Source organism: Octodon degus, unplaced genomic scaffold, assembly GCF_000260255.1.
Source record: "Octodon degus isolate 3935 unplaced genomic scaffold, OctDeg1.0 scaffold00030, whole genome shotgun sequence".
Lineage (NCBI taxonomy): Eukaryota > Metazoa > Chordata > Mammalia > Rodentia > Octodontidae > Octodon > Octodon degus.
Window position 1 is genome coordinate 19,501,377 of NW_004524606.1, and position 14,995 is coordinate 19,516,371.

The 14,995-nt window shown below is 39.5% G+C and overlaps 1 protein-coding gene across 1 annotated transcript in view; it reads left to right on the plus strand.

Moving 5' to 3' along the window:
- Positions 1-14,995, plus strand: part of Itpr1 (inositol 1,4,5-trisphosphate receptor type 1) — a 381,954-nt gene that overhangs the window by 216,872 nt on the left and 150,087 nt on the right. The window contains exons 27-33 of the mRNA XM_023713283.1: positions 2,087-2,252; positions 2,329-2,499; positions 2,961-3,026; positions 3,910-4,047; positions 7,630-7,755; positions 9,703-9,903; positions 11,565-11,816. Coding sequence (XP_023569051.1) covers positions 2,087-2,252; positions 2,329-2,499; positions 2,961-3,026; positions 3,910-4,047; positions 7,630-7,755; positions 9,703-9,903; positions 11,565-11,816 — 1,120 coding nt within the window. The remainder of the gene's footprint in view (positions 1-2,086; positions 2,253-2,328; positions 2,500-2,960; positions 3,027-3,909; positions 4,048-7,629; positions 7,756-9,702; positions 9,904-11,564; positions 11,817-14,995) is intronic.

Genomic DNA, 14,995 nt, shown 5'->3' on the forward strand with positions numbered 1-14,995 from the left:
AGAGAGAGAGAGAGAGAGAGAGAGAGAGAGAGAGAGAGAGAGACTGACTATCTAACTAGCTAGCTAGCTAGCTAGAGCTCAGCGGTCTAAGTACCTGCCTGGCAAATGCAAGGACCCAGGTTCAATCCCTAGTACTGTATGCCATGCCAGTCCTGGGCGCCGAGCCAGCTACCGAAACTGGGCATGGAGGCACACACCTGTAATCCCAGCATTGGGGAGGCTGAGACAGGTGGATCACTGGGAATCTGAGCTGCATAGCAAGACCCTGTACCAAATAAATAAATAAAAGATTTTTTAAAAAAAAATTAAAAAGAGATAGATAAATATCTTTATCAATCTTTCCTTCCTTGGACCAAAAGGATTTAAGGAGATGTCCTAAATGCATACATTACAAGATTACTTTTAAATCGTGAAGAAATAGATTTGAAAGAAAGACTAGAAATGGGGCTCCAAGTTGGGAGGTTACTAACATGTGTTTCCTCTACTGAAACTTTAGATTACTTTTTACTTTTACTTCTGTTGTGAACTCATATAGCTTAAATTTGGGATACTCCATGCACTCATTTCTTATAATCAACATACTTGATTTTTTCATCTGCAACTGCTCAACATCCTACTTCAAAAACCGTAAAGATTAAGATACAACCACCTTATTCTCACAGTTCTATGGGTTAACTGAGACTAAGCTGGGTGATTTCTCATGCAGCTGTAGTAAAGCAGTAACTGGGGCTGAATGCCCCAGAGTTGATTTACTAACAGTGCTGGCACCTAGGCATGGATGCCTGTGAGGTTGGGCTTGCCACATGGATAGTTTGCGCTTTTTTACCACCTAGTGAATATAAGAGCACATATCTCATGAGGACAAGTGACCACTGTGCAGATGGTAATCACTGCTCTGCTTGTGCTGTGCTTGCTCATGTCCTGTGGGTCAAAGCAAATGCCATGGCCAAGCCTGGTGTCACTGTCAAAGGGGACTGCATAAGGGTGGGAGCACTGCAGAGGCCCAGTTTGTTTGGGTCACCAGTGTTAGCAGTAATGCTTTATGTAAAACTTGTGAGATTTGAATGAATGACATATGTGGTTGGTGCTAATGCATTTAATGTTTTTCTGAAACTTACAAGTACTTTTGAGTTCAGCATGACATCACTTGCACATGCCACGAGACAGCCCAGCTCACAGCCATGTTCTTCTGCTCAACAGCAGTGAACCTTCTTCCCACCTTCTGGATGTAGCATGAAGATAGGTAGCATTCTTATGTTCAGTCCCCATTCTACTTTCTTGTTAGCCATGAAGGTCTCACTCTTTGTCATGCATTTGATTGTAAACAGAATGGAGATGCTGATACATCAATTAACTAGTAGTGTGCACTAGGCTATTTGATACAGGATATGCCCATTACTTTTTTAATTATTTAAAAAGCAAGTTATCATATGTATTGAGAGAAACCCTGATGCTGTTGATTAATCCGACTTTGAAGAACATAATGAATTTAATTGCTTCGTGGCAACACTGTTAAAAGCAGGGTCCACTGAACACTGCTTGTTGCCAGTCACACAAAGTAAATACAGAAGAGAGTGAGAGTCAAGGGCTGGGTATTATTATGGCCACTTGACCCTGCGGTGCCATCTCAGTGCATGATCAATGAACTTTGTTCAGGCCAAAATACCTAACAGCTGTATAGTAGAAATTTAACAGTCTGGTCTTTCACTACAGATAATTTGATAAGCGTTGAATTACAGCATCTTAAAATAATTTAGGAGAAACATCTTTTTGAAGTTCTTGGACTACATATGGAGCTCAACAGAAGAAAACTCTAATCTTTGGCTCAGAATCTGGTTGTAATACTAGCCATGTTAGTTGGGAGGAGAAAGGCTTTGGCTTGAAATTTGACAGTGATAACATCCTACTTGCCCCTCCGTCCTCAGCCAGTATAGTTGAAGAGAAAGCAAGATTGTGTTGTGAAGGCAGCTGATGAAATGTGAAGTCATGTGAGATGGAATAGAGTATTAGAAGTACTTGGGACCTGGTGTGTGAGTGAGTGAGATGTCTGTTGCTCACTTGGTCCCTCCACTCTGGGCCTCTGCAGTGAGGAGAACACCCCACTGGACTTGGATGATCATGGTGGTAGAACCTTCCTCCGCGTCTTGCTCCATCTGACGATGCATGATTATCCACCCCTGGTGTCAGGGGCCCTGCAGCTCCTCTTTCGGCACTTCAGTCAGAGGCAGGAGGTCCTCCAGGCCTTCAAACAGGTAGCCCCCAGAGCCAATGTGTGTGTTGTCTGTCTGAGAATCTCCTGTGTGCTTCTAATGGATTTTGTTCATTAAGGTTCAACTGCTGGTTACGAGCCAAGATGTGGATAACTACAAACAAATCAAACAAGATTTAGATCAACTGCGGTCCATCGTGGAAAAGTCAGAGCTCTGGGTATATAAAGGACAGGGCCCCGATGAGATCACAGATGGTGCATCTGGTGAAAATGAGCATAAGAAAACTGAGGTGAGTGGGACACAAGTCAGGCTGCCCAAGAAGAAAGATGTGTCTCTTAAAACAAAGAAGCATCCTGTACTTTTTTTTAGATAAACAAAAGCAGAGTAGAGGATGGGCTTTATTAAGAGAACTGCTTGTCAAGTAGCCAGAGTAGCCACTGTAGTCCTAGGAAGTAAGCTACAAAGTAAAAGTTCAGCCATGGTGGAAACCTTGCACCATGTAGATAAGACTTGGTTATGGAGTGAGTGCTCACCAGGTTTCCCGTACTGATCCCCCTGGGAATAAATCTGTTCTCTAGCCAAGGCCTGACTTTGCCTCCTCTTCCAGAGGAGCTGAGTGTGAGGTGATACTTTGGGCACAAATGCAGCAGCCCATTAGAAAGCAGTACATAAAGGGTGGTGCTCACCCTAACAGTCCAGCAGTCACCCACAAGTTGTACAAACCATAGTTGTGTTAATTTTGTTCCTTAGGAAGGGAATAACAAGTCACAAAAGCATGAAAGCACCAGCAGCTACAACTACAGAGTGGTAAAAGAGGTAAGCACATATATACATTTTTTCCTTTACTAATTTTCTAAATAACTTTTGTTAATGATACTCAAATTGAAGGCACAAACATTTTGGCCTTTTTCATCATGTACAATTTAATGGGGATAAAGTAGAGCTCATAGGTTGAGTTCATACATTTTAGCATTAGATCTGAATTTGAAACCCCGTGTTGCCACTTACAGTTTGTATGTCCTCAGTCCTTCACCTCTTATGTATGCAATGCTTTTATAGATGTCACGTATTTCTGAGGCTTTGCAATAGAATAAAGGATTAGCTGATATAGGTTCTGCGGGTTTGTCCCAGTGTCTGCCTGTAGCATCTACCAGTGAAAGCTGAGCTTCGTTTCTTTACAAATCTTTGCATAGAGTTGCAAGGTTGGGAGCCTAGTGTGTGTGGCTTTTTTTGGTACCCCAGAACAAACTCTTGCCAAGGTCTTGGGAGTTGATGCTGAGTCAAACCATTTTAAGGGATCTAACCAAAATGGCTCTACTTGCTGTAGAAGCCAGATCCTGCTTGTTCTGGAAGTTGGTCTTTATGGACTTGCTTACTTCAGTCAACGGAGATGCCACATGTGGAAGGCATATTCATGTTTTTAATGCATTTAAGGCTTAGAGTTTTTTTTTCCCCAGTTTTTGTTTTGTTCTGTTTTTGAGACAGGGTTTTGCTGTGTAGTTCATGCTGGTCCTGGACTCACTGTGTAGTGCAGGCTGGCCCTGAACTTGTGGTGACCTCCCTGCCTGAGCCTCTGGAGTGCTGGGGTTATAGGCAAATGCTTAGGTATTAAATGCATTGAAATCCGCTTTTCCCCTTTATACTGCAGTCTTTTCCATGTATAGGGCTTAGTATTTTGAGCTTTTTTTTTTCCTTCCAGATTTTGATTCGACTTAGCAAACTGTGTGTTCAGGAGAGTGCTTCTGTGAGGAAGAGCCGCAAGCAGCAGCAGCGCCTGCTGCGGAACATGGGTGCACACGCTGTGGTGCTGGAGCTGCTGCAGATTCCCTACGAGAAGGTGAGTTTCCCGCCCAGCACTGCTGCTCCCGGAGGCCAACTGGGCCCTGGGTGTCCCCAAAGCCTCTGCACTTGGATGTTGTTGGTGAAGGCACATGACAAGTGTGCTCATTGTGACAGTAAAGCAATTCCAGTGAATTTATGCAATGTAAACAATTTCTACCCTGAAAAAGGCCCACTGCCAAGTGCTTGCAGGCTGCCCTGCATGGGGCTGAGCCTTTACATGCCTGAGCTCATGTAATCCTGCATACACACGGGTGTGGTATCATCAGTGCCACTGATGATAGGTCAGGAAAGAGTGACGGGAAAGGCTCAGGATGCCACAGCGGTGTATTATAGGGCCAGATCTGCTCTGCCTGGAGTCTGAGCCTACTTCCTTACATCCTGGTCCCTGCAGAGCAGCCACCTTCTCCCCCTGGAGCACCCTGAAAAGCCGGTGGGTCAAGACTTGTAGTAGATATGGGCAACAAGTTTAATACCCCTAATAGATATGGTGCTCACTTGCAATTCATATGGGTGTGCATGTCACGCCAACTTAGGCTGCCATCTGGATTAGAGCCACCAAGTTCATCTGTCTTCCTGTGTGCAACAAGTGTTAGGAGAACTAGGCAGGAGGGCACATGCCTTAATCCCAGAACTCTGGTAAATGGAGGCACAATGGTCACAAGTTTGAGCTCAGCCTTGGCAACCTAATGGATTGGTGAAAACTTGTCTCAAGACCAAATATAAAGAAATGGTGGGTGACATAACTTAGTTACCTACCCCGTAACTGAGGGCCTTGGTTCAATCCTGAGTACTGAAAGAAAATAGTGTAATAAGACAGTGTGCTGACCATAGCTGGTCTCTTGATATCATTAGTCAACAGGAAGTCATAGAACACTGTTACTCCACACACAGACAGATTGGGAATGGGTGGCACAAAGGAAAAATAAGGGATGTGTGTGTGTGCACGCATGCGCACATGCATGTGCACAAGCATGTGTGTACATGTGTGCTGATTTTTGGATGTGCACAGACATCCAAGTGGGTGAGAACAGTAATGGAGAGATTCCATCAACAAGTAACCCCTTGTTATATGATGTCTTTGAAGCTTGCTTGCCTTGTAAATGTCTTCTTGAAACCCCAAAGACTCTTGAGTGCTCTTGAGCACCAGAAGATTGGTTTTACAGTAGAAAAAATGTAAACATGCAGGACAATCTAAGGTCACTGCTGTCAGCCAGTAGTAGCTGTCCACCCCGAGCCCTTCTGATTTTAGGTTGGCCACTTTCTGCTCCATTAATAAGAAACAGATATAATACCTATTTTGTTTTCCTACTGAGACTTGGTACTAAAGTTCTCTGTTGAGCTGAAAGAGTAAATAACTTCTAAATTGTACAATAAATATAGATATTGAGAAATGGGAAGAAGTGGTTCAAAAGGAAAAAGGAGATGAATGAGTGAGAGGTAAAAGGGCAGCAGAGAAAGGGGGGAAAACAGGGTCAGTTACACTGTTGGTCTCTCAGTTCATTAAAAAGGAAGGTTTGTGCTAATATCAACTGGAAAAATTCTCATGCTCTTATCCTGTACCCTGAGCAAACTACTTTAAGCAAAACAACATGTTGACTATTTTTATTCTCCTATTTTGTAATGAAATTTTGTTTTATTCCTTTCCATAAAATACATTTTAAAATACTTCTCTGTCATTTTCTTGTTTTTTTATTATCAAGGCCATAGCTCAGATTCTTTCTGTTACCTGTTTCTGATAAGTACAGGCTATTTTGTCACAGGGTTATTTGTTAGACCAGTAGTTGCAAACTGTAAATATGGACAAAATCCAGGTCATCCCTGTTTTTGTCTAGCATATCTGCTCAGAATGGTTGTTACATTTTGAAATAGTTATGTAAGTACCTGATTATGTTTACTTTGCTCCTTGATCTGCAATAGTCAGGTAATATTTCTGGCTTGTCCTTTCAGAAGAAGTTTGCTGGCCTTACTCTAGACCAGAACCAATTGATAGCTAACATTTACTGAGTTATCATTGACTCATTAATTTTCTCATGTAGTGTACAGCGTGTACTCTTATAGTATCCATTTTTTAGAGATGAGGGAACAGAAACGTTGAGAGGCCCAGTAACTTGGCCTTCAGATCACATGGCTAGGAAGTTGTCCCCTGGGATAAAAGCAGCATGGTCAACTTCAGGCCTATGTTCTTATCTGCCACCCTCTCCTGCCTCTGAGATGAGGGATGGATGTGTGGTGCTTTAAGAAGTCTTGTGGCTGAAGAAACATGAAGAATGATTTTTTTTAGGGGTTCTCATTTTTAAAAAGTCATTTTATTAGTATATGTTTGTAGTACATAATGTTTTACATTCCTTGTATATAGTTGGTTCACGTACGTGACACCTCTTGATTCCCTCTTTCATCCCTTTTCCCTCCCACTGCCTTTGATCTGTGTCTTGATCCCCTTCCCATTTGAGAAAGATCTTCTTCCTGTTATCTTTTATTTTGCTAAAAATGTGTCAATTTTATCCTCCTTTACAGCAGGGTAGTGCTCTGTTATGTATAAATCTTGTATTTTCTTTATCCATTCATCAGTTGATGGACATAATGAACTGTGTTGCTATAGATCTAGGTATGCATTTATCACTATCATATGATTTCCTTAACTTTTTTAGGAAGATCCTAGGTAGGGAACAGCCAGATCAAATTGAATTTCTAGCTTTAGTTTTCGGAGGAATCTCTATACTGGTTTTCAGTGGTTGTACTAATTTATATATCCACCAGTAGCATATGAGGACCCCACCACCACCACAGCCTTACAACATTTGTTGCTGTTTCTTATTTTGTTTTTATTGTCTTAGATGTTAATTTAGAGTTGTAGCAGGTTTATATAATTGTCCAATGACAGGATTTTTCAATCTACAAATACTAAAGAATTGTAATAGAGGAAATGAGAATTATATAATACTGTTTGGATGGGGAACACATAAGTCTATGGGATGCCCAGGGTAGATACTGTATATTGTCCCCATTTTGCAGAAGAGAAAGCTAATTCTTAGGTTTAAATATGTGCCCGAGGTTACAAGGAAAGGATTTAAGGCTAGTGCAGTTTGGCTTCATTTATAACTTAGGGACATTTTCATTCTCCCTTGTTACAAACCACTACAGGTTCATGTGCCAGTCTTTAGGTTGGGGTAACTGAAAAGGTGTGTCACAGGCATGAACGTGGGGACTTGACGCCACAAAGAAAGTTAGCCCGGCCTGCCTGTCAGCCATGCTTTCAGAAGTGGGGCTTCAAAAGTTTCAGCCTTTGCTAGGCAGTTTCCCAGAAACATTCTGCTAAGTTTTATTCTCTTGCCTTTTTCCTGAAAAAAAATCTTTTTTGTTTGTGCCCAGAGCTGGTGGGAGAGAATTCGTTTTCACAGATGAGACATAAATAAGTCTCTTAGTTCTGAGAGCAGACAGTGCACAGCCTCAGTGTTTACCCGCTGCGGCCTGGGGCACAGGCTCCCTGAATTCCACCTCAGTAGGAGGTGCTGGGATGTAGCAGAAGCCCATGTCCTGCCTCCAAATCAGTGCCTTTCATTTCTTTCCTCTCACACAGGCCGAAGACACCAAGATGCAGGAAATTATGAGGCTGGCTCATGAATTTTTGCAGAATTTCTGTGCAGGCAACCAGCAGAATCAAGCTTTGCTGCATAAGCACATAAACCTGTTTCTCAACCCAGGGGTAAGACTTGAAGCCTGTGTGTAAACCTGGAAGGGAGGAGGACAGGGAACAGTTCGTTCTTTTGCTGTTGTGGTTTCTGGAACTTGTTGTAATGCAGCCTTCATTCCAAAGAGGAACGTTGTGACCAGCTGTCAGCAGGACATAAATACTCCCCATAGTAAGAGGAATAAGATGGATGGGGCAAGAAAAGAGGAAAGTAGTAGGGAGAAAAGAAAATATATCTTTGTTTTTTCTTAGTATCCTTTAGTGTAACAGAGTTAGCGATAGAGAAGTGCCAGGTCTTAGTATGCAGCCAAATATATATATATATATAAAAAAAAAAAACAAAAAAAACAAATATATAGTATAGCCACATAAAACAATCTATGTTACATTTTAGTTTGTTAAATACACATTTAAATGCATAAAATATGTGTCATATTTTTCTTTAAAAGTGATGCCATTCTTTACACATTGTCTTGCATTATGACTTTTTCCATTGAATATATTATGGCTGCCTTTGCAAATCCAAAATACATAAATTTTATTTAATGTTTTTGGTGGCTAAATGTTATTTCATAAAATGATTGTAACTTTTTGAAAACCATTTCCATATTAATGGATAATTAATGGATAATAGTTGTGAGTTTTGTAAATAATGCTGTATAGGACTTTGTGTGCGCGCACACACACACACACACACACACTCATACACACTCAGTCGTGCTTGAGTTTTCCACAGGAAAGGGTTGCTTGGTCATAGGTTAATATTTCTTTTTTATTGTGTTAAGGAAAAGAAAAGGGAACAGATAAAAAGATCGAAGTTCCTACCTATACCAAACCCCAAACTCAATAACTCTTGGTAAAAAGTAAAAAGTAAAGTTCTAGAAGATGTCATAGGACTGTATTTGTGACTAATTGTATAACAGGTTATTTTAGTTTCTGTTCTGTGGACAGTGGAAAGCATTCCAACAAAGGGTTTTAATGTAGACCTTTTTTTGTACCCATGCTGTTGATTGCTAAATGTAATAGTCTGATCATGATGCTGAATAAATGTGTATTTTAAAAAATCTGAAGACAAGACAGATAATGGGAGACATTTGTATTGCATGTGTTCAACACAGAACTCATACTCAGAAAATATAACGAACTCAAAAAAGTCACCAAGAAAAAAGACAACCCAGCCATAAAAACGAGCTAGAAATTTGATTGGTTACTCCTTAATGGAGAAGACCTAGTTAGGCAATAAGTGTGATAAGGTATTCAACGTGACAAGTTGTTGGATAAAAGAAAATTGACTTGGATGTTCACAGTAAGATCTGACTGAAATTAAAAAGCCTAACTGTATTGTTTCAGCAAGTATATGGAATAGCTGAACTATAGAATGTAAATTTTTAACATCTTTTAAAAGATGTTTGACAGTGTCTTCTAAAGCCACAAGTATTTATATTCTGTAGCTCAGCAATTGTGTTCTTGGATCTAAACCCAAAAGCAGTGTAGATACTAAGTTTATCAGAAAATGAAGACAAAAATGTTCAGAGTAGAACTATTAGTAATACTGGTGAAATATTAAAACTGAGCACTCACACAAATGCCTGTCAGCAAGAGAGCAGATCAGAACATTATTGCATATGTATGCAATGCACCCTTCATATTGGTGAAGAAGAGGACATGGGGCTCAAGGACAGGTAAGAAAGACGTTAGATTATGGGTTGGGTATTAAAGCCTGTTTTGTTTCTTGATCTGACTACTGATGTTTGTTTTGCAATCTATTTAGCTGAGTACTCTTGATTTGTTTATTTTTCTCTGTATTATATGTCACTGAGAAAGTTTACTAAAGAAGTCATATAAAAATGAGAATGAGAGGCATGGGATTTCAATGCTTCTCTCTGAGTATAATTTTAGTCTAATCATCTTTTTGTTCACTTTTAACTATTTACCTATGCTTCTGTCCTTATCTTATGCCAGATCCTAGAGGCAGTAACAATGCAGCACATCTTCATGAACAATTTCCAGCTCTGCAGTGAGATCAACGAGAGAGTGGTCCAGCACTTTGTCCACTGTATAGAGACCCATGGTCGAAATGTCCAATACATAAAGTTCTTGCAGACAATTGTCAAGGCAGAAGGAAAATTTATTAAAAAGTGCCAAGACATGGTCATGGCTGAGGTGATAATTATATATTTCTATGTATTTTAACCCAGTGGTCTGTAGAAATTTCAAAATTACTATATTTAATATTATCTATAAGAGCTGGCACCTTTTTCAGGAGCCATATGGAAGGGCAGAATGTAATTTTGTGTGTGTGTGTGTGTGTGTATGTGTGCTGATTTTTTCATTGCCTTAAATCTGTTAACTCTGAGGAAGCTTGGCTTGGATTCTTCTGAAAGACAAATGCAAGAGGAATAATGAACCACAAAGGGTACTGAATAAATACTCAATGTAGTTGGGACCCAAAAGCTACAGCAGCTTCCCTTTATCTGGATTACGAGTTTTGCCTTAAATATTCACCTAATGAGTTACTTGAACTGTTTTCACTTGATGAATCATGGGTAAAACAACTGATCTGTGGAACTGAGAACTAGCTTTGTTTGGTTCTTGATGGGTAGTCAGCTCCTTGTGGAAATTGTCTCTGACCAGACAGACCCCCTTGGCCAAACATGTGACTGTGGATTCTACATGTATTTACCAGTTCTGTCTTTAAAAAATGAAGTTTTGACCAAATTGACCTAACACTTGGCTTTATAATCCCATCTTGGCAGTAGGATAGGATAGAGTGATTAAGAATTGGCTTGGCCTAAGGTACAAATCCTAGCCATAGTGTTTTTCTGGCTGTGTGACTGGGGTCATTTGACCCGACATTGCAAGCTTTTAGTGAGCATCCGTATAAAATGAGGGTGTGGCGTACTTAACGAGTTAATATGTGGATTGAGTGAGATAATGATGAAAATAATAGTTAACATTTACTGGAAGAATACCACCCTCTGGACAGTATTCTCAGCAACTTAGATGTAATAATTCTTATATATGAACGTGCTCTGAATCAGATACTGTATGTCTTTATTTCTATGTATGAAGAAACCAAGATACAATGAGAGATGGCAATCTATCTAAAGAATTTGTCTGGTATCTGGTACATAACTGGAACTCCTAAATTCTAGTTGTTAATAAGTAAATAATATTGGCTGTATTATTTTAACTTCTGTGCCAAAACTTTTGGGATGCTTTCTATCTCATGTAATGCTGAAATTGATCCATCAGTAAATAAATTTATGAGCAGTCATATCCTAGGGGATAAATTATGAATAGAAATGCCTTGACTTCTTGATGAGTGTTGAAGGGAAAGCATATCTTAATTAGAAGTGGCTAACTTGTGGCTGAAGAGATAAGATTTGTAAAGAAATGCCATTTTTAAGAAGATTGAATGAAAGGCTTGCACACAGGTACTTTGTAGAACATAACAAGAGAGTAGAAGGATTTAAAGTAGAAAAATCAAAGTCCAGTTGTTAAGTTAGGAAATACAAATGCAAGCTTGCAATGTGTATTGTCACCTGATGTGTAAATGCTGGTATGCAGGCCTTGTATTGCTCTAATAGTTTTTTAGGTTCATTGTGGTATTTCTGTTTTCATGCATTAAAATGGTGCTGCTGAAGTTTTAATTGGTAAATCATAAATGAATGAAATCCAAATGAGCTTAGTAATGTAAATAAGACTGCTTTGGGGAGGTGAATCCAAAGAGGCGCTCGCTCTCTCTCTCTGCAAACAGAATATTGTAAGGTGGTCCCATGCCTGCAGGGTTGTAATATAAATATGCTCTGTTCGCTCTGTAGCTGGTGAATTCAGGAGAAGATGTCCTTGTATTCTACAATGATAGAGCCTCTTTCCAGACTCTCATCCAAATGATGCGGTCAGAGCGGGACCGGATGGACGAGAACAGCCCTCTCATGTACCACATCCACCTGGTGGAACTCTTGGCCGTGTGTACTGAGGGCAAGAATGTCTATACAGAGATCAAGTGCAACTCCCTGCTCCCGCTGGATGACATTGTCCGCGTGGTCACCCATGAGGACTGCATCCCTGAGGTAAATGGGCCTGGTGCTGGGTGTGCCATTTTCCCCATGTCCCTGCAGTCTATGGGACTATGGCTTTGAGGGAGGCACCACAGTGGCCTGCCTTGGCGAGCCCTCTAGGCTTGGAGAACTGCTGCTCCTTTTGAGGAGGGGTTTGGTTTGGCTGGAACAGCATTTTCCTAAGCATGGATTTTGTGTGAAAGAGACATGGCAGGGGCACTGGTTATTATCTGCTTCCTTAAGAAGAGCAGAGAAATAGGCTTCAGTTCTGTGGAACTGATTCAACTTACTGAACAAAGAACATGTGACCTGAATGAACTTCTCAGAAATATGATTAAGAAATCTGTAATAGTAGTTTGATGTTTGGAGTACCTGTCATTCTGGTCTTCTGAATATGAGCTGCTTGTCATGACATGCCAGTTGCTGCTATGATGTCTCTTGGGTAGATGGTTGTTCAAAAAGAAGGGGGTGGTGAATGAAAGCAAGAGACAGGAAAAGGAATATTGTGGGACTGTCCTGCTTCAAGGTTGTATATGATGAGATTTTTGGACTTATATGTAAACATAAGAAGTATATAATTCTTTATGCCTATTTTTAAAATATATTCTAATTTTGAAATGTTTTTTATCATATTCTGTAGGGACTTAAAGTTCAGCATATCAATACTTGATGAAAAATACCTGTTCCATATTATACCTAAGATGTGTGATATTCCGACAGATAGTGAGGTTAAGCTTACCAGCCTAAGTTGTATGGTAATAACAATAAGTTTGTCTTCTGGATGGTTAACAACCTAAGTGTGCAGACCAAAATTAGAGAAAAAGGAGGGCCGCAAGGAAAGCCAACATTTTGGCCCTAGCCTTCCAAGGTCAATTAAGACTCAGGACATATGAGAACTTGTACTGTAACGTCATGTAACTCTGTAGTGTTCCAAATTTTCTGATCAAGGAGATCATGGAGCCAAAGAGGAAAGTGATCGACGATGTAGAGTGTGCCTAAGGAGAGTCACATGGAGAGAAAACATTCTCTCAGGCTTTCACAGAGAGTACATTGGCCAAGCAATGGCCGTGACTCATCCACATGGCTGACACTTACAAAGGTTCTACACTCTGAGGTACAGGATCTCAGGATAAATCCTGAGGAGATTTCACTGACCTTCTCAGACCCAAAAGCTACAACTCTTGTTGCATAGTTCCTGCTTTATCTTGGTTTTAACCATCCAGCAGAAAAGTATAAAAACGAAATATAAGAATAAAGCCATGCTGTTAGGTTGAGCTGTAGGGGACTCAGGTCAACAATTTCTGACATTGCCAGTGAAGCAGAAGACCCAATACTATAATGGGCTATTGGACTCTTTTAGAATATTTTGCTGAGTTTACACACCTATAATATTCAAATAACGGAACTTAACAAAAAAAGGTATACAGATGAATGTCCATTTTGTATCTGTGTATTCAAAGTGGTTAGGATAGATATATAGTTACATTCTCTTAATGAATAGAGTGATTTGTCCTAATGGTGTTTGTAAATAGGATATCATGTCCGTATCTTGTACAGCAATTAACCACTAGGAGGAATGGATGCAGTGTGTTATTATTGAAACTGTCCTACCAATTTGATTTGAGACTGTCTCATTGCTATTCGTTTATCAATAAAATTATGGGGAAAAATATAAAAAATAAATAAATTCTAAAAAAAAAGAAAAATAGTAGGTAGAAGTTTGATGGCAGCATTATAATTAGAAAACAATTACACATATCTAACATTCATATTTTTGTGTATTAGCCGCATGTTATATGAGTTCATATATGTAAACATGTAATTGCTGGTGTAATAATTGGTGCTGATGGGTTTGGTAGTACATATTTCTGAATTTTTTATTTGGCTTTGTAATATGTTATTATCATTTACTCTGATCGCTGCCATTCTTCAGTTTATTTGTAATCAGTTTGTATCCCTATGGTAAATGTTGACACAAGAGTTTGTAACCTAAAACATTTTTTTCTTGAAAAAAAAATCATGCAACAAAAAAAGAAAGAAATATGATTTAGAGTTGGTTTAGAGACAAATCATATGAGTGTCACACACTGTAAGTTCATTAAAACAGAAACTATTACTTTTTAAAAATTTTTATTTTATTGAAAAACAAATATCAATGAGATAGTTTCAAAACTGATTAATAGAACAGTTTCAATAATTAATACATTGTACATTGTTATCCTCTTAGCAGTTATCCATAGTACAAGATGCAGACAGAATATCCTGTCCAAACACTATTAGTACAAATCTTTCTTCTCACTGAATTAAGCAAAGGTAGCTGTGTATCTGTCCTAACTATTCTATATATACAGATACGAAATGCTCCTTCCTTTGTATCCCCTTTTTTTGTTTAGTCCTGTCAGAGATGGGTGTTCCATTGGCATCTAAATACTATAGGTGCATGAATTCAGCAAAACAATCCAACAGAGCCCAGCAGTCCACAGATTAATATGGCTTTACTTTATATACCTCGTTTTATACTTTTCTGCTGGATTGTTAAGACCAAGGTAAAGCAAGACCTGTATAACAAGAAATGTAACTCTTGTATATGATAAGGTCAGTCAAGTCCCCTCAGGATTTATCCTGTAACCCTGTACCACAATTTGAAGATCCTTTGTCAGAGTCAGCCATGTGGATGAGTCATGGTCATTGCTTGACCAGTTTGCTCTCTGTGAAAGCCTGAGAGAATGTTTTCTCTCCAGGTGACTCTCCTTAGGCACACTCTACGTCATCAATCACATTGCTCTGTGGCCCCATAATCTCCTTGATCAGTAAATTTGGGACACAACTGAGTTACCTGATGTTCCAGTATAGGTTTTCCTATGTCCTGAGTCCAGAAGCTATTATAATAATGAAATAATGACTATTATAAAAAATTTAGAAGCCAGGTGTAGTGGCACACCCCTATAGTCCCAGCACTCAGGAGGCTGAGGCAGGAGGGTTGCTTGGAATTTGAGGCCAGGTTGGGTTACATAGTGAGTTTAAGACCAACCTGAACTACATAGTGAAACCCTGTCTCTAAAAAAGAAAAAGAGGAACTACATGTCATCAATAAGAAAATAGAAATAACCTATATCCATCCCCCAGCCATCAAGAGTACCTATTAAATTTTGAAGTTAAACTTTTTAGACTTCCTTTTTTTCCATTCACAT